Source organism: Tursiops truncatus, chromosome 11, assembly GCF_011762595.2.
Source record: "Tursiops truncatus isolate mTurTru1 chromosome 11, mTurTru1.mat.Y, whole genome shotgun sequence".
NCBI lineage: Eukaryota > Metazoa > Chordata > Mammalia > Artiodactyla > Delphinidae > Tursiops > Tursiops truncatus.
Window position 1 is genome coordinate 61,750,134 of NC_047044.1, and position 20,655 is coordinate 61,770,788.

Below are 20,655 nucleotides of genomic sequence, written 5' to 3' on the forward strand. Positions count from 1 at the left end.
AGTTTTATGCTAAGTTAAGAATATTTAATTATTCTTTAATTTATGATTTACACATCTGGATTTCTATGTTATGTGCTTATATAGATATTAATATATTCAATCTTGTTTTTTTTGGCCGTGCTGTGCTGCATGTGGGATCTTAGCTCCCCAACCAGGGATTGAACCCTCGCCCCCTGCAGTGGAAGTGTGGAGTCTTAACCTCTGGATCGCCAGGGAAATCCCAATATGTTCAATTTTAAGATTAACCTAGATGCATATACTCACTCAGTTCCTGGGGTTTAACACTGTGGAGTCAATTTTTTAAAAGGATGCTCTGACAGTGTATACCCAGAATGTTAGAAAAATGCAATTAAATAATTGTTACTGAGCAGCTGCTGCTACCTACCTGTGTGTTGGCTTAATATAAAAGGCAGTCAGAGCATATCCAGGCACATGCAATAGTTTAATTAGTCAGTGAGGCAGAGGTTACAGCAGATGATGAAAATAGCCTTCTCAGTTTTAAACATTATGATGTTAAGCCACCAAACCTTTGCCCCAGAAGTATTGTGCAAATTCAGGTACTGTATTTTATCTATTTATAAGGTCCTCCTGCAACGGCCTCCCCTCTTTACCCAGGCTAATGTGGGTAAATGGGCATCCTGCATACTTAACTTTTCTCCATACAAGATTTTACATTTTAATTTAAACATAATTTGTGAGCTCTCATGCATAATACTTTTTTTTTTTCTTTTTTTTTCTTTTTTTTGCGGTACATGGGCCTCTCACTGTTGTGGCCTCTCCCGTTGTGGAGCACAGGCTCTGGACGCGCAGGCTCAGTGGCCATGGCTCACGGGCCCAGCCGCTCCACGGCATGTGGGATCTTCCTGGACTGGGGCACGAACCTATGTCCCATGCATCGGCAGGTGGACTCTCAACCACTGCGCCACCAGGGAAGTCCCATAATACTCTTAATAAATATTTTTCATTGCTTTTTTCAAGCAATAAATATATTACTTTAGTACTTTCAGAGTAAGATTATGACAAAATTCTGGAATCTCTTGGGTTTTGTGAGAAAAGCCCATTTCTGATTAAACACTTCAGTTAATCTATTTTTACTGCTGAGCATATATTGAGAGAGTGGGATCTTTCTGGTAGCCTGATTAGAAGCATCTTTTCATTGTGTAATCAACAGGAAGGATGACATTTCTATTCCAGCCATCTTAAATTTTTCTGACTTTCATGGAACATATTAGAGCCAACTGCTGGAATATTTACCCTAGTAGAATAAAATAGTTGGATTCTTTCCTTGCCTATTTTTTTTTAATTAATTAATTTATTTTTGGCTGCACTGGGTCTTCGTTGCTGCACGCGGGCTTTCTCTAGCTGCAGCGAGCGGGGGCTACTCTTCGTTGCAGTGTGCGGGCTTCACATTGTGGTGTTTTCTCTTGTTGCAGAGCACCGGCTCTAGGCGCGTGGGCTTCAGTAGTTGTGGCTCACAGGCTCAGTAGCTGTGGCTTGCAGGCTCTAGAGCAGAGGTTCAGTAGCTGTGGCACACGGGCTTAGTTGCTCCACAGCATGTGGGATCTTCCCGGACTAGGGCTCGAACCCATGTTCCCTGCAATGGCAGGCGGATTCTTAACCACTGCACCACCAGGGAAGTCCCTCCTTGCCTATTTTCTATGGAGGACAGTGTTGACTGAAACGTGTACTTGTTGGTGGCACTAGAAGAGCCTCATGATAGGTACAGATGGCAACTTTTAAAATAATTACCCTGTGCCAGTAGAGAAAAGTGTATATAATACACAGAACAGTGGGTAATGTCTAGAATGCGGATATATTTTCAGATCTTCCTGTGTCTTTCCCTTCCCAAACACTAGACTTCACCTTCCTGTCAGAGTATTCCTCCACTACAGGCATCAAGGAAGGGGAAATCAGCACCACAGATAATATTACAGTGTATTCTTGATTTTATCTTAGTGGGTATTTTTTTGTTTTGTTTTGTTTTCTTTCCCAGGCCTGGAGTCCGGGAATAAATCTGAGCGATGGCAGTTATGACTTCCACAAGGTCTAGCTTAGTTTTTAGAACCCTAGGGCAATTGCAGAGGAGTTTGATGCCACAGGTATACTTAACATTTAATATCTTCCTTGTTTCTTGTGTTTTCTACAGTGTCATACCAGATTAGCAGTAGCACTTCTGGACTAAATCCTTTTTTCCCTCAATACTGCCATCTGAGGGAAAAGGGATTTTTTTTAGCAATTTACCTTTGTACTCCTAGAAATACTTTCAACAAGTATAAAACTGAATACACAAATATTTAAATGTTAAGACCTTTACGTTTGTGGTAAAATAGTCGTTTTTATGTAAGAGTGAGGTGCACAGTGGTGAACCAGATTTAAATAACAACATGGCCTTTCTCCTCTGATGTAATTTTTGCCCATTCTAGAAAGGAGTTTATGAAAGCCTTAATTACCTTGCCCTGTTTGTGGAGAATTAAGCTGTGAATAGAGCATCACATTTAATAGGGATAGAGAAAATTTTTCTGTAGCCACTATATAACTCCTAATTTTCAGATTGATTTGGCGTAATATAGATTATTTTCTGCCACTAACTAGAAAATAAAAATTTTAAAAGTCAGAAAATCATGGCCTAGCCTTTGAAAGACATCAAGAAGGATATTTTTGAGCTGACTCTGTTTGTTGATTTGGAAATCAACTTCTTAAACAGCTGAAGTCTATGAGAATTCCGGCTGAAACTTCTGCAGTATAATTTGCTACATATTAAAAATTCTTCATAATAAATAGGTTTCAGAAGGCTTCTTGTTTTTCTTGTCTGAAGCTTCATTTTTTGGACACATTGAAGGATCGAGGTCTAATATAATCCTTATACATAGAATAGAGAACACCTAGAAACCAAAAGATGTATATCAATAGTGTATCCATGGGAAAAAACACTGAATTTCTTCACTTGTATTTTTTCTAAAACCAACCTACAATTGAAAAACAAACAAACGCCCTCTATCTTATTAATTTTTGGCTTGGATCATATGAGTGACTCCAGGAAAAAAAACCAAAAAACAAATCTAAGAGCCCTTTGGGATCAGTATAAATCTGAATTTATGACATTACAATGACACCCTAAAGTTTGAATTTTAAAATATTGGTGAGAAAGGAAAGTGGGAAGGTTTGGCTAGATCTTGAGATAAAAACAATAGGCACTTCAACTTAGAAAACATCTATTCAGTGTCTACTAGTACTCAGTATTCTGAAGAAAAGCAAGGTGAATGGATCGAATCCCTGCTTCTAGGGATTTACAGTCCAGTGGATGAATTAGCTATGTTTAGGCAGATGAGGTAAATGTACATCTTCCCCAAGGATGAGGTCCTAGGGCCATGCAGAAAGGGGGAGGTGGCCAGGGAAAATATCCTGAGGAAGAGAGGAGCTGCTTCAGTGAATTCCAGGGATATCAGCAAATGTTCATATCCAAAGCAAGTTAGGGGGCTTCCCTGGTGGCACAGAATCTGCCTGCCAATGCCAACGACACGGGTTCGAGCCCTGGTCTGGGAAGATCCTACATCACGGAGCAACTAAGCCCATGCGCCACAACTACTGAGCCTGTGCTCTAGAGCCTGCGCGACACAACTACTGAAACCCGCGTGCCACAACTACTGAAGCCCGCGCACCTAGATCCCGTGCTTCGCAATGAGAAGCCACTGCAATGAGAAGCCCATGTGCCACAACAAAGAGCAGCCCCCACTCGCCGCAACTAGAGAAAGCCTGCACGCAACAACAAAGACCCAAGGCAGCCAAAAATAAATAAATAAATTTATAAAAACCAAACAAACAAATAAAGCAAGTTAGGGAGTCACAGATTTAAACTACAAGTCACCACTCTCCCCATCCATATCAATTGTCATGGCATCAGCTGTCTAGTAGATTGTCTGAACTAAACCTTTACTTCATTTTCCTTCAGCTTTATTTCTGACACCGCCTGTTAATACCTACAAAAAGCACACAGAGCCTAAAGGGTAAGTTAGTTCTCATCTCAGTTAGATAGCAAATTAGATATCTGCACAAATAATTATTAACCTCTTGCCTACCTCTTAAATGTTGGTGTTCCCTGGAGTTCTGATCCCAACCCTTTTCTCACCTCATTCACACCTGTTGCTTCACTGGTAAGCAAGTTAGATCTCTCTTCTGAATGTGAGACCCATGCATAGATTATATTATATGTGACATTTCCATATCCCATAGTTATGGCCTCCAAAACTTTAAAATTGTATATAAGTAAATATGTTGAGCATGTTCTTCAAAATGCACATTTATTTATAAACCATATAAATGTACTACGATCAGTCTGTATACTGGTAAAGCTTTTTTTGTTTCTGGGTTTTTTAGGCTACGCGGTGCAGCATGCATGCGGGATCTTAGTTCCTCGACCAGGGATTGAACCCGTGCCCCCTGCATTGGGAGTATGGAGTCTTAACCACTGGACTGCCAGGGAAGTCCCGCTTTTTTGTTTTTAAGATAAAAATATTTTCTTCCCATGTCCCCGTGGACCTCCTTATACATCAACTAGGGTATGAGTACTGTAATTTAGAGACATCTTCCATAGGCATCTTAGTCAGTATAATATAAAATTAAGAGTTCAGGCTCTGGAATAGATTGCCCATGTTACTGTGAACAGGTAACCTTTCCTCTCTAAGCCTAAGTTTCCTTATCTGTAAAACAGATTATGACAGTACCTACCTCATTGAGTATTGTCCTTTAATAAAGACTTTGTCTGGTCATGAGCCCCTTGAGTCATACCTGAATTTATGCCAATTAGGTGACTCATGGTGGACTCCTAGGTAGCTTCAGGATGTGGCTAGTCATGCCAGAAGACCAGCCATGTGATTAGACTTCCAGGGAGGGGAGTAGGACTGGAGATTGAGTTCAGTCATGTGGCCAGTGATTCAGTCAATCATGCCTACATAATGAAGCCCCAGTAAAAACTCTGGACACTGAAGCTCAGTGGAGTTTCTTGGTTGGTAAACACACGGATGTGCTGGGAGGGTGACATGCACCAATTCCACAAGGCGATATATATATATATTTTTTCACAGGGCGAGATTTTGAGTTTGGGACCCTCCCAGACCTTACCCTATGTGTCTATTTGGTCCTGATTTGTATACTTTATAATGAAACTGTAATTGTGAGTATGGTGCTTCCCTAAGTTCTTCTAGTGAAATATCAAACCTGAGGAAGTCTTGGGAAACCTTGAATTTGTAGCCAGTTGGTCAGAAGTGCAGGTGGTCTGGGAAACCCCAATGGCAGTGTCTGAAAGAAGGGCGGTGCTTTCGGGAACCATGTCCTTAAGCCTGGGGCATCTGATGTGAGCTCCACGTGGTTGACATCAGTATTGAGTTGTCCTGCAATACACCAGGTGGTGTCCAAGTAGGTATTAAGATTAAATGAGATAATGATATATAAAGCAGAGTGACTTATACATCATAAGCACTCATTGTATGTTGTTATTGTTTTATCCAATATGTACTCATCCTCTCACCAAACCTGTTCTTTCTTCTTCATTCTTTTTTTTTTTTTTTTTTGTGGTATGTGGGCCTCTCACTGTTGAGGCCTCTCCCGTTGCGGAGCACAGGCTCCGGATGCGCAGGCTCAGCGGCCATGGCTCACGGGCCCAGCTGCTCCGCGGCATGTGAGATCCTCCCGGACCGGGGCACGAGCCCGTGTCCCCTGCATTGGCAGGCGGACTCTCAGCCACTGCGCCACCAGGGAAGCCCCTTCTTCATTCTTTTTATGTGTGAAAGGCAAACCTTTCATCTGGTTGCCCAGACCAGAAACCTAGGAGTCATCCTTGATTCTTCCTTCCTTACTTTTCCCAATCACTTAGTTGCTGAGTCCTCAGTATTTCTAGAATCCATCTCCTCTCTGTTGCCATTGCCACTGCCTTAATTCATATCCAATTCATCATCTAATTGGCTTCTGCCTTTTTTCTCCCCTCCTTTGCAAATCATCTCTAATCATTTTCCTTTTCCTCTTAACACTTTCTTCATGGTGATATAAATATGCATGGAAAATAGTTCATAAAACTTAAATGACCAGATTAACAGATAGTTGTAGAATGAACACCTGTAATTATGGGTCAAGAAGTAGAATATTACAGGCATCCTGGAAGCCTCCAGGTTTCCCTTTCTGATCATATTCCCCTCCCTTTTTCATAGGTAACCACTGTTCTGAATTTTATGATAAGAGGTTTCCTTGCCTTTATAGTGTGACAGTCTGTTTAGTATCCCTAAAACAAACAGTTTCATATTGCCTGTTTCTGATCTTTCTGTACAGCAGGCATCTTTTTTTTTTTTTGGCCGAGTGGCATGTGGGACCTTAGTTCCCCAACCAGGGATCGAACCCACACCCCCTGGATTGGAGGCGTGGAGTCTTAACCACTGGACCGTCAGGGAAGTCTCCCAGCAGGCATCTTTTAGATGCTGTTCTGACTGTTACTCCCCTGTTTAAACCCTTCACTGGCTCACTTCATCTTTTTACTCCTCAACTAGCAACCATATAAATCTATTGGGGGATTTGTTTTATATCTGTTTAACTAAGCTGTTACTGTGTTTTCCAGAATTCCCTTCCCTGCATAGTTCCAGGTTAGCTTGGCCATGAGAGACATTTTACTTGAGATTTGAAGGTGAAAGTTGAAGCAGGAGCTGCCAAATTCTTTTTGCACTTGGAAGGCTTGGTGCAGAGCACCAGGTGCTGTTACAGCTTGCGTATGTTGTTGTTTATCTGCTGGCTCACCTCGCTGTTGATGGGCAGCAGTCAGGCCCACAAATCCTTCAGCTCCTTCTGGATCTCCTCCATTAGCTTTTCTGGCTCCTGGGCCAGGTGTGGATTAGCTCCATGATAGAGCGTGCCAGCTTTTCCTAAAGGTCATGCCATGATCAAGGTTGGAGTCAGCAAGACTCGGACTCAAGTTTCCATTTGTCTTTGTGGGTTCCAGCTCACCCTTGCAGATTCTAGTTTAGTTTTCTTTCCCAATTGCTGCCTTGTTACCTTCAGGTGCCAGCATTAGAAATATAACCAACAACCTAACATGGACTGTTTAGCCAGCTCCCCAAATTGCTTAAGGTCATATCTCTATAATAAATCCCTTTTTATATATCACTACTAGTAGTTTTCCTTCTCTGATTGAACCTGACGGATCCAGAATTTGGTATTGGAAGCTTCCAGAGGAACATAACTCTGAGCATTGGTTCTCTGAATTGGTTCTGGGTTATCTGGAGTTGGTTCTCTGATCTGATTATATTTAAAGGTATTAATGGGCTTTTTTTTTTTTTTCCCCTCCAGTGGCAAAGAGTATGCTAGCAGTCCATGGCATGTGGTAGCAAAACATTAAAAAAATTATCACCTTGCAGATACCCTTAATCAGGTGCCTATAGAAAGCAAGGCTTTGGGGGATCAAGTATTTATTGTCATAGAACATTTAGTGGAAATAAGGAGTATAATAAGGTTAGTAACTTTTAAGTGTGCTGGAGAACTTGGGAAAACTATATGATGGGCTCATGGCTTTAAATTCCTAGCTCAAGGTCTTGTGAGGGACCTGAAAGCTTTATGACTTTCTAAAAAGAAACTCTTAACTCCTGTAGCCTTGAGACTGGTATTTTCGAAAAATGTACACAGGGGCTAATCCTGTGAGTGACTAATCACAACACAAATTAAATTCCCAAACTCATAACACCTCTTAAGTTAAAGTTTAGGGCATTGGGGACTTCCCTGGTGGTCCAGTGGTTAAGACTCCACACTCCTAAGGCAGGGGGCAGGGGTTCAATCCCTTGTCAGGGAACTAGAGCCTGCATGCCACAACTAAAAAAGACCCTGTATGTCGCAACGAAGATCCCTCGTGCTACAACTAAGACCTGGCGCAGCCAAATATATAAATACATAAATATTAAAAAAGAAAAAAAGTTTAGAGCACTGCTTTGGAAGGCGTGGGACTCTGAAAATTGGAATGGGGACATATAAGCAGATTTCAGTGAAACTGGGTCCTTGAGCCCCTATATCTTACTGAGACTCTTTTGCCAGTAGAAATAGTCCTTCCCTCTGTCTGAGAATGACTGAAACTTGGACCAAAAAGTAGTCTCCACTAAATGAAGTTGAAATACCAGAACTTCCTTAGTATACTTCCATGGTACAGCAGTGATTCTTCTTTACTGGGGCAGTTTTGTTCCCCAGGGAAATCTGGCAATGTCTGGAGACATGTTTGGCTTTCACAGCGCGGGTGGGTACCATTGGCACCTAGTGGGTAGAAGCCAGGGCTGCTGCTGAACATTCTGTAAGGCACAGGACAGTCCTCCGCAACAAAGAATAATCCAGTCCAAAATGTCAGTAGTGCTGAGATTGAGAAACTTTGCCATAAAGGAAGGTATCCAAAGGCTTAGGGAGATTGGAATGTTAGACTGGATTTATCCTGCTCACTCACCCCCTAAATATATCTCCTTCCTTCTGCAGAGCTGTGAGAAGTACATTTGTGAAGGCAGCCCTGCCCTCCTTGAAGAGGTCTATGGTAATGATTTCCTATAAGCCAGAAATGACAGTAGGAATTTCTGGGCTCCCTGACTTCAGTAGGGATGATGGGATTGTGGGGTGGCAGGGGTCAAGCGGCAGCTTTTAATTGACAAAGACAAGGAAAGCATGATTACTGTAATGGGCAGCAAAGCCTAAGCAGTAATCAATATAGTCTAAGCCACAAAGATCTTTGGTATTTTGGCTAATTGATCATGTTGTACCTAGAGTTGAAAGCGGTGAGCAGCATGTGAGCAGAAAAGCTCTAGGTCTGGCGAACAGAAATTTGACTTGAATAGACAATAGAGAGCCATGGCCCCTCAACCAATTCCCAAATTTGAGTCAATTCATAGACCCAAAGTCCCTGGAATAAACGAGAGGTCAGATCTCCTTAAGGAAAGACCCTGTTTCACAGCCAAAAATGCAAATACTATAAATCCTCCTTCTAGTCTTCCCCAAAGGCACCTATGACTATTCAGCAAGAGGAAGGGGAAATAATCACATTTGTGGGACATTGTTAAATATTGATTTTGAATTGATACTAATGCCTGGAGAATTAGTGTGTTCTACCAGTCGAACTAGGAGTTTATGGTCAGGTCAGTGGAGTTTTGCTGTGGGTCTATTTTACAGTTGGTCTGGTGGGTCCCTGAACCTACCTTATGTTATTTCCCCAGTTATGGAATGTGTAATCGGAGTAGACATACTCAGCAGCTATCAGAATCCTCACATTGGTTCCCTGACCTGGGGAGTAAGGGCTATTATGGTAGGGAAAGCCAAGCGTAAGCCATTGTTGGTTTTTTAAAAAATTAATTAATTAATTAACTTATTTTTGGCTGCATTGGGTTTTCATTGCTGTGTGCAGGCTTTTCTCTAGTTGCAGTGAGTGGGCTTCTCATTGTGGTGGCTTCTCTTGTTGCTGAGCACAGGCTCTAGGCACGTGGGCTTCAGTAGTTGTGGCACGTGGGCTCAGTAGTTGTGGTATGTGGGCTCAGTAGGTACGGCACACGGGCTCAGTAGTTGTGGCACATGGGCTCAGTTGCTCTGCAGCATGTGAGATCTTCCCGGACCAGGGCTCAAACCCGTGTCCCCTGCATTGGCAGGCGATTCTTAACACTGTGCCATCAGGGAAGTGCAGTGTGAGCCATTCTAAATGATTCTATTACCAAAGCAATACTGCATTCCCAGAGGGACTGTAGAGACTAGTGTCATCATCAAGGACGTTAAAGATGCCAGGGTGGTGATTCCTACCATATCTCCATTCATTTTGCCTCTTTGGCCAGAAGACAGATGGATCTTGGAGAATGATAATGGATTTCTATAAACTTTGCTATAGCAAATCAACACAATTTTTGCTATTTGTTTTGCAGCTATTAATCTGATTGATTGCTTTTTTCTGTATACCTTTTAGTAAAGACCATCAGAAGCAGATTGCTTTCATCTGGCAGGGCCAGCAGTATACTTTCAGTGTTCAGTCTCATGGCTCTGTGAACTCTCCAGCCCTATGCCACAATCTAGTCTGCAGGACCTTGATCATCTCTCTATTCCACAAGACATCACATTAGTCCATTACATTGATTTGATCTATCAAGGGTAAATTGTTACTATACTGGTAGGGTAAGGAGGAGTGTGTCTGGAATGTATACCTTCTGGGGCCTTTCTTAGTAGTCCCATGTCATGTGATTAAAGAAGGTGGAAAATTATACCCAGTACAGGAAGGATCATTAAGGACCCAGATCATTTCAGAATGTTTGGGTCAACAACCCAGTCAAATAACCATGAATAGCCAAGGTGCTTTCGGAAGACAAAGGGTGGATGAAATGGCCAGTGGAAAAACATAGTTATAATATGAGCCATGATCATCCGACCAGTTGCAGAAACAAAGACTGTGATAGTTATGAATATTTCTTCCTTTTTTTTTTTTTTTTTTTTTTTTTTGCGGTATGCGGGCCTCTCACTGTTGTGGCCTCTCCCGTTGCGGAGCAACAGGCTCCGGACGTGCAGGCTCAGTGGCCATGGCTCACGGGCTTAGCCGCTCCGCGGCATGTGGGATCTTCCCGGACCAGGGCACGAACCCGTGTCCCCTGCATCGGCAGGCGGACTCTCAACCACTGCGCCACCAGGGAAGCCCCCTTATTTTGATATGAATACACGTGTATACAGTCACCAATTTCTTTTTCTATTTGCCATTTCCATTTACCTACCATCTAATATAAGAAGTGTTAATAGTAGTTAACTTTATATCTCAGGATTTAAGTCACAGGATATCAAAAGGGAATATGACTCAGCTCAAAGATGAATCAACATCACCCAAAGATGGACAAAGGGATTTTGTATCCTCTTTTAGGAGAATTAGCATGTTTTTGGTTATACAAGGGATGGTTGATTTTACCATTGTCTTTATTTGAAGGTAAGTGTATTAAAAGAGGTGTATATGGATGCCAGGTTGACAAGGGATAGACAGTGACGGATTTGTAATGTATCAACTTAGCTAAACTATAACTAGATTTTCCAGAATTCCTTTCCTTTCATTCCCTGAAAAATTGCATGAGAGACATTTTGCGTGAGATTTAGAAGGTAGAAGTAAAGCAGCCAGCAAATTCTTTTGACCTGGGAAGGCACTGTTGCAGCATAGTTTTGCTTATCTGCTGGCCCACCTGGTTGGCATGGGGCAGCAATCAGGAGTGCAGCTACCATGGCTCCTGCTGAATTTCCTCTTTCACCTTCTCTGACTCCTTGGCCAGGTCCATGTTTAGCTCCAGGATGAGGGGCATCGGCTTTTTCTATGTCACTCCATCATCAAATTTGGAGGTTTAGAGATGGTGAGAAATCCATAAGGATTCCAGACCATCCTGTGTGTTTCAGCTCATCCTTGCAGGTTCCAGATTTTTCTTGCTTCTCTCACTTTTCATCTACCTTTTCTAACTGCTTGCTCTGCCCACTTCAGGTCCCAGATCCTGATACATAAGAAAGAGCCTCGCAGTTACATAAGTCCAAATACCTAAAATAAATCTCTTACTATATGTTACTACTCCTAGTTCTTCAGTCTCATCAAACACTGATTGTTTCACCTACCATACCAAACTGTGTCGAGTTCCACTAACATGCCATGCTTCTGTGCCTTTGTTTTCTTCCCTCTGCCTAGAATCCTGACCTCCTTCTCTGCTTAGTTAATTCCTCTACATTCTTGGCTCATCACATGGTTTGCATCCTTAGAGAAGCCTCCCTGGACTCTCAGCCCTAGTTAAACGCCTCTCCTTTGTGCTTGTGCTTCCATAGCAACCTGTGTTAATCTTATTGTAGTACCTCTGACTTTATATTGTCTTCTCCTGCTCTTGATCTCTCTCCCTAAGGAGATTAAACTAGTTGAGGGTAGAGAGTTAGTTTCACTGCTGTATCTCTAGACCAGCACAGTGCCTTGCACATAGCTCATGCTCATAAGTGTTTTCTGAATGATGAAAATGAGGCCTGTTACTTCATAGTAAAGTTTCTTGTTGTATTTTGTTCAAGACTCATATCACAGTTCATAGTAAAAAGATAATTACCATATAACTCCCTATAGGCAAGCCCCACACCCATCATCCCATAATCCTAGACCTACTCAGGCTGATTCTACTTTGCACAGCATGAAGGGGAGCTAAGAACATTGTGACTTGTTCTCATTAATGTAGACAAAAATTTTAGGTAATTTAGGTCCCAAAGTAGACTCCTTGTTAGAACTAAATGATTTAGCTGTTGATATAACCTGAATCAACCAGATAATTTTATACCCACTCTTTGGATTTGACTGTGTAAATACTGCTTAATTTATAGACTAATAAAAAATTACCTATTGCTCAGGCTTGGAATAGCTGAGTTATACAGGGTATAAACTATTCACTGCTCCTTTCACTATAGAGGATAACAGAAACTATAACCTAGTTCTCCACTGGGTTTTTCTTTTTTTAGACTGAAGTATAATTCACATACAATTTGAATTTGTGTTGTACAACATAATGATTCTATATTTGTATATATTGTGAAATGATCACAGTAAGCCTAGTTAACATCTATTACCATATATACAGAATTTTTTTCTTGGGATGAGAACTTTTAAGATCTACCCTCGTAGCAACTTTCAAATATGCAATACAGTATTATTGACTATAGTCACCATGCTGTACATTACATCCCCATGACTCGTTTATTTTATAACTAGAAGTCTGTACCTTTTGCCTACTGAGTTTTTTTTTTTCAGTGCTTAAAATACCAAGAGATTAAGCCTATAACTGGGCAGCAACCTCAACCAAGTGAAGATCACTGTCTTTCTTATCCTTCCTCCTCCATTACATCATCTTGACCCAATATTCATGAATGAATATGAATGAATAAATAAAAATACTAATATGAATGGATGAATAAATCAAAATACTCTCAAAGACAGCTGAACACAAGATACAAATTAAGCAGGTTACCTAGAGTCACAGCTCTTACAACAAATCCTTGGGCAGCAACTCTCATGTGAATAAGATGATGGACATTTTCTGATCTCTTCTGTATTTTAACTTGTAAAGACCATAGGACCCCACAGTCATAAAGCCTGCTATCCCTGTGAATTAAAAAAGTAGGGATTACATAAATAGTAGGCTAAAATTCCCAAGAGCTTAGAGAATTGAATAAAAGACTGTGCAAGGGATCAGTACCTGGAAGATAAGCAGGCAAGATACCAAAGGATACTTCACTCATGGATTCAATATTTGCAGTTTTGACTCTTCCCGGAAAAACCTGAATTGTATACTATAGTAACTTGTCTAGTAATTTCTAATTTTCCTGAGGCATGGCATAGGCTGCAAGCCTTTTATTTGGGGCAAGTCACTTAACCAGTGAGTGAACCAACCAAAGTCTCAGCATTCATAGCTTTTGGGTGTTTGGCTTTATTCCTCTCTACTTGTTATTAAATAAGGAGTAAATCTAGTAAAGTGGAAGAAACTTTACTCTTCTGTGAAAATGAGATATTAAATTTTAATGAGAGGTAAAAAGCTCTGAATAGTTGCATGAGAAGTATGTGACTCTGGGAAGAACTGTGATTCTAGAAAATTCCAGAAGCCCATACAAATATTTCTGTATTCACTACATATGTCAAGGGGTGAATATACTGCTGGGACAACCAAGATTCTGTGTAATTCACTCTAAAACAGAAAACTGAATAGGAATCAACTGAATAGGAAAAATTCTAGAAAGCGATTTGAAACACTGTGAGAACTTAACCCATGACAAATCAAGATAACCAAATAACAGATAAGGGAAAAACTATTTGAACTAACTTGGATTTGTATCTTACACCAGACCCTACAAAAAAAGTCTGGATGGGTTAGCATTAAATATGAAAATAAAAATATCAACAAAATCTAGAAGAAAATAGAACAGCATATTTATAACATCTAAAAGGCGGTAAGGTAGATTTAAAAAAACTGACAAGGACAAAAATGCTATATTTTGACATAAGAGTAAAGGAAACTTTTGCATAATAAAAGTGTGCCTCTATTCTGGGGGATCTCTCTTCTCTCCTATTGATTTATGCATCTATCCCTTCATCAATACCACACTGTTGATTACTCTATATATTAAGCCTTAGTATCTGGTAGGAGTGATTCCTTCCACTTAATACTTTTTTTAAAAATTACTATTAAAGGTATCCATCCTTGAGATCAACTGCCTTTTTTTAAAAAAAATTTATTAAATTTGTTTATTTTTGGCTGCATTGGGTCTCCGTTGCTGTGTGCGGACTTTCTCTAGTTGTGGTGAGTGGGGACTACTCTTCGTTGTGGTGTGCAGGCTTCTCATTGCAGTGGCTTCTCTTGTTGTGGAGCATGGGCTCTAGGCGCCTGGGCTTCAGTAGTCGTAGCACGCCATCTCAGTAGTTGTGGCTCGCGGGCTCCAGAGCACAGTCTCAGTAGTTGTGGTGCACGGACTTAGTTGCTCCACGGCATGTGGGATCTTCCCGGACCAGGGCTCGAACCTGTGTCCCCTGCATCGGCAGGCGGATTCTTAACCACTGCACCACCAGGGAAGCCCTACTTGATACTTTTTCTTAAAAGAGGTAGTCTTAGCCATTCTAGAACTTTTGCCTTTATATAAATTTTAGAATAAGCTTGTTTCTGTCTACAAAAAAACATTGCTGGGATTTTGATAGGAATTACAGTAAACCCATAGATGAGTTTGGGGAGAACTGACATCTTTATTGAGTCTTACAATCCACGAACACAATAGTCTCTACATTTATTTAGTTCTTCTTTGATTTCTTTCATTAGCATTTTGTATTTTTTCAGCATACAGATTCTGTACATGTTTTGTTAAGCTTATACCTAATCATTTCATTTCTTCAGAGCGATTGTAAATGGTCTTATGTCTTTAATTTCAGTTTCCATATGTTTGTTGTTAGTATATAGAAATGCAGTTGATGTTTATGGACGATAGCAAGTTTTGATTAACTATTGGCACATGTCTGTCTCTGTGGGTGGGTGAGGATATATTTATTCTCTCAGAGTATACTTAAGAAGTGGAAATAAGAATCAGAGTAAATAATCACATTTATATGTATATTTTGTAGGCTGATTAGTAATAAGTGAAATTGAAATAAAAATGACAAACATAAAAACAGCAAAAAACAAATAACAGTTAAAACGACAATGGCAGGTACATTGAGAAACAGGTACAATGCTGAAAGCTCTGTAAGTTTAGCCAAATCTTTCTGGAAAGAACTCTGGAGACATATAATAAGTGACATTAAACTGAACATGCTTCCTGCCCTGGAAATTCTACTTTGGGGACATACTCCAAGGAAGTAAGCAAAAGAAAAGTCAAGAAGTTGACACAAAGATGTTTGTGGCTACATTATGTATGAGGAAAAACTAAACCCAAATGGCCCAAACAGAGGGAAAACTACCATAGCTATAAAAAAATTAGAAGTATAGGAAGTACTAATATACAGAAATGTACTATGAAATGTTACGTGAAAGAAGCAAAAACAAATAATCTATCAACACAGAGTTTAAATACATATAATGTACACACAGACCTTAGCAGTATTCATAAGATTTTAAATAATATGAATAAATTATAATGACAGAAGTTAAGACAACAAATTAAAATGTTCTGTAAATTATTGACAGGATACTCTGTCCTGCAGCAGAAAATACTTAGGAGATATTCTTAATAAAACAATAGCTAACAAACTATTCAATAATATATATACAAATTTGATCAGATATTTTTCTAGCAAAAACTTGGCTCTCTTCCCTTATCAAATCAATACTCTGTTCTAACTGAAATTTGTTTTGTTTCTTTTAGAGATTAAAGTCAGCACCTTTACTGTTTTCCATACGATGTCTCTGTAGTTTGAATATAACTGAATTTAGCTGGAAACACTTTTCTCTTTCTACTTTAATCATGCTAAATGTCTCTGGAAAAACAATTTAATTTCCAACAGGCACAGTGATTAATCTCTGTTCATTACAGTGATCTGCTCAAGTGGCACTGAGTCCTTGAATTGTTTTGTTAGTTAAAAATGCTAAAGAGGAATAAATCACTACAAAATTATTTGCCTCCATTTCTTGTGCCATTACAAGCCTTAATCAAATTAAGTGGAACTTTCAAACACAGAATATTACTATAAAGTAAAATTTTGATTCTTTTTGATATGTGAATAATGACACATAAAGTTGCTAGGTTTGTAGTGGTATTTAATGGAAACATATGACTTATACCTCTTTAGAGGCTTTTGTGGAATTAATCACAAAGTTATGTACGTCTGATTTGTATATATATTTTTAAAACAATTTTATTGAAGTATATTTGTTTTACAATGTTGTGTTAATTTCTGCTGTACAGCAAAGTGATTCAGTTATTATATATATATATTCTTTTTCATACTGTTTTCCATGATGGTTTACAACAGGATATTGAGTATAGTACCCTGTATGTACATCTGATTTAAATAAGTTATTTTAATAGTTTCCAGACAAAGAAAGCACAAGGAAAGAGGCATGGCTGAAGTATTAAATAATAATGCCTAGGGCAGCTAAAGCATCCGAAAGAGAAAGAAGAGAAAGCTTACATTTTAAAACATAATATTGGTGCTTAGATTTTGTGGGTTTTTTTTTAAGTCCACATACATATAGTATTTGTTTAAAATGTAAACATATCAAATATGTGTTGGGAAAGGATAAAGAGGCTAAGACTCCAGGTATAATTAGAATAATACTTCTTTAACCTGGAGTTTACTTAACCATCAACCTCAGCATCTGGAACACATCAGGAAGCCAGCAACAAGTCACAGAGCATGCACACCACAAAGTTCATGCTCTCAAGTGTACAGGTAGGCCCAGGCTTTCATTCAGAGCTTCTTTACTCTGAATTGACTCATGGTTCTTTTAAGCGTGGGTATCTAGCTTCTGACACCACAGAACATTAGAAGCAGAAGTTTCTGATGGTACCCAACAGTAATGGAAGAAACAGAAAAGTCTATAAGCATCGACACAAGAACTTAAAGTTTGGAGTTGAGGGCTTCCCTGGTGGCGCAGTGGTTGAGAGTCCGCCTGCCGATGCAGGGGACACGGCTTCGTGCCCCGGTCCGGGAAGATCCCACATGCCGCGGAGCAGCTGAGCCCGTGAGCCGTGGCCGCTGAGCCTGCGCGTCCGGAGCCTGTGCTCCGCAACGGGAGTAGGCCACAACAGTGAGAGGCCTGCATACCACACACACACACACAAAAAGTAAAGTTTGGAGTTGATTAGAGAACAAAGAGACATGTAAATCTTCCTCAACTCATGACAGGGTTACACCTTGAAAAACCCATCTTAAGTTGAAAATACTGTAAGTCAAAAATTCATTTAATACACCTCACCTATTGAACATTATAGCTTAGCCTAGCCTACTTTAAATGTGCTTGGAATACTTACATTAGCCTGTAGTTAGGCAAAATCATCTAACACAAAGCCTATTTTATAATACAGTGCTGAATATCTCATGTAATTTATTGAATATTGTACTGAAAGTGAAAAACAGGATGGTTGGGTACAGAGTGGTTGTTAAGTGTATTAGTTGTTTACCTTCATGATGGCGAGGCTGACTGGGAGCTGCCACTGCCCAGCATCATAAGAGAGTATCATACTACATATTGCTAGGCCAGGAAAAGATCAAAGTTCAAAGTATGGTTTCTATTGAATGCGAATTGCTTTGTCATCATCTTAAAGTCAAAAAGTCGTAAGTTGAGGACCATCTATATACATCTCAATAGTCTCTAATAGGCTCTGTATAATAAACTGATACTGCAGCTGCTGATTCTGAGTCATTACAGAAAAGTTACAGTCCATTCAATCAATCCTATTTAGATTGGCTGGGAACTAGTAATTTTCGATAGACTGCTAATCAAAATGGATTAAACAATAAAAAAATTGATGCTTCATAATAATAAGAGTTAATATTTACTGAGGATTTGCCATACACTAGAAACTGTGTTGAAAGTGTAACTCATTCATGCATAGAAAGGGTTAGCTCCAAATATCTGAAAACATTTAATTATATAAACTATTTCAATACTCAAAGATACTGGGTAAGGCATTATTGTTTTATTAGAAACAGCTTCACAGTATCCAGTCAAGGCTTGTACTTACCTACAGGGACAAAGGGGGAATCTCTAGATTTCCTGATCAGTCGGGATAACAGGCCTTCGTCCTCATCTGCTGACCGCTGGTTATCTGAAGACATTTTTCTCTCTAGTAACAGTAGGGGATAATCAAAAAGAATCTGTTTCCGTCTCCCAATATACTCTTATGTGTTCTTCTGTCTTCATCTGCTTGACATGCTTGTCTTCTCAACTGAAATAAACAGTTATCTTTCCTTCACCCTTTGCATTGTGTAGTTCTTTCATTTTGTTTAGGGGTGGAGGAAAGAAGAATATACAAAGAGGTAAATGATGATCAGATTCCATGAATACAGAGTAAAAACACAGATCATAAGTGTGTTATTCAGTCCCCTTTCACTGCTTGGCATTTGAAATCATTGGGAACCTCAGAACTTCCACAAACGGTAAGAACACAGAGTTTCTTTCACAAAATATAGTTTTAAAGAATGATGGCAGTGCCAACATAGGCAAAAATACCTCCAGATTTACAGGTGATGGGAGAATGATCACTCCAGTGCTGCAGAATGTGTAGGGCATTATAAAGCACCTACCATGTACCAGATGCTATGCTAGACAATGGAAATAATCTTCCTTGTCTGCACAGGATGAATGAGGAAACTAGCAAGAGCAACTATAATCACAATCAACATGGTCTGGCAGTACCTCAGTTTGTTATCCGTGCAACCCTCTATTTTCAACCCTCAAAATTCAAATATGGAGGCTTCATTCTACAAAGCAGCTTTCATCAGAAAATGTAAGCCGGTAAGTGGAAGAAGCACAATACCGTTGGCGTACTCCACCACCTGCAGCCTGTTTCCTGGTGTTCGTTCAGCTGGAAGCCATAGATCAGAACAGGCTTTGTTAGGCCAGGACGCGTTTACGCGCAATTTCCAGCTAATTGATAATGGGAAAGCCCAGAACCCTCCCCACACCAAGGGGGCGTGGCCGGCTGGTATTGGCCATAGCCCAGGCTGGAAACTCACTGGTAGCGGCACCTGGACCACAAACAAGAGGCTTTCCAAGATAATATTCAAGGAAACATTAGGCTTTTGAAGAAGATGCCTTTCCTTCTCCCTTCACAAGGACGCTCCCAACATCTCTCTGTGGCTTTGAATCCCGCTACCCAACTCCTGGGCCCGAAATTGAAGGGAAAGTTGGTGCAGGGTTACAACACTGGGTTTGTAGGTGGGAGTGGGGGTTAGCCTTATGAGGCCAAGATTCTTGTGGTTTTTTAGTGCGCTTGCCAGAGGGGCGCCCACTGTGGCCGGGATCCGGGACTGAGACGCCGCGAGCCTGCACCAGCTCGCCTGATGGCCAGACCGTCGCACCTGGCGGCTCCACGGGAGCCTAGAGCTGCACGCGCGCCCTGCCGGGAAGGACGTGACGTCACTGCGTCCCCGGCCAATCCAAGGGCAGGGCGGGCCGGCACGGGAAGACGCCGAGCGAGCTGCTGCCCTGCGCCTGCGCGCGCAGATTGAGGCTAGTCTGGCTTTCCCGGCGGGTGGTGGTGGACGACCTCTTCGCTGCTGTTGTGAAGGTGCACCCTTGAGCCCCTTGAGGCCTCGAAGAAGTTCGGACTCACCGTCTCCGTCTGACTGCAGCCACAGAGACCTCAGGATGAGGGCAGAGGACCAGGTAGCGTTCACGCTTTTTCCTTGTAACTTTTAATTATTAAATAATTTTAGATTCACAGAAAAGTTCCCAGAATAGTACCCCAAAAATGTGTATCTGACACTTAGATACCCCTTTGTTAACATTGCGCCACATTTGCTTTATCATTTCTCTCTAGATGCGATTTCTTCCTTCCTTCCTTCCTTTATATGAACCACCTGAGAGAAAGCTGCACCTATAGGCCTATACCCCTATCTACGTTGTGTGCATTTGGGGAATTCTCTTACATAACCATAGTACAATGAGCAAAATCAGGAAATTAACATTGCTATAATACTGTAAGGTAAAGATTTTATTCATAGTTCACCAGTGGTCTCAATAATCCTTAATAGCAAAAAAGAATTTTTTTTCTGGTCTAGGATCCAATCAAGATTACATATTGCATTTGGTTGTCAAGTCTCTTTACTGTCCTTTAATCTGGAACATTTCCTTAGTCGGTGTATTACTCAAGGTTCTCCAGAGAAACAGAATTGATAGGATATATATATATATATATATATATACACACACACATACATATATGTATATATGTATACCTGATCGAAGATATGCATGTATACATATGTATGAGGAGATTTATTGCAGGAATTGGTTCACGTGGTAATGGGGACAGAGAAGTCCCAGGATCTGCCACCTGCAAGCTGGCAATGGTCTAAGTCCCTGTCCAAGTCCAAAGGCCCGAGAAGTAGGAGCACTAATGTCTGAGGGCTGGAAAAGGTAAATGTCCCAGCAGCTCAGGCAGAGAGCAAATTCACCCTTATTCTGCCTTTTTGTTTTACTCAGG

The 20,655-nt window shown here is 40.6% G+C and overlaps 2 protein-coding genes across 2 annotated transcripts in view; one reads left to right on the top strand and one right to left on the bottom strand.

Annotated features, from left to right (window-relative positions):
• SLC11A2 (solute carrier family 11 member 2) overlaps positions 1-18,420 on the top strand; it is a 71,160-nt gene extending 52,740 nt beyond the window's left edge. Inside the window, exon 17 of the transcript XR_012324402.1 lies at positions 4,375-18,420. The gene's annotated coding sequence lies outside the window, so the exon portion shown is untranslated. The remainder of the gene's footprint in view (positions 1-4,374) is intronic.
• HIGD1C (HIG1 hypoxia inducible domain family member 1C) lies at positions 257-18,283 on the bottom strand. The gene is given in 4 exon segments (XM_004332498.4): positions 257-2,882; positions 12,993-13,052; positions 13,055-13,126; positions 18,190-18,283. Coding segments are annotated over 4 exon segments (291 nt in total). The 3' UTR covers positions 257-2,817.
• Positions 18,421-20,655: the final 2,235 nt, after the last annotated feature.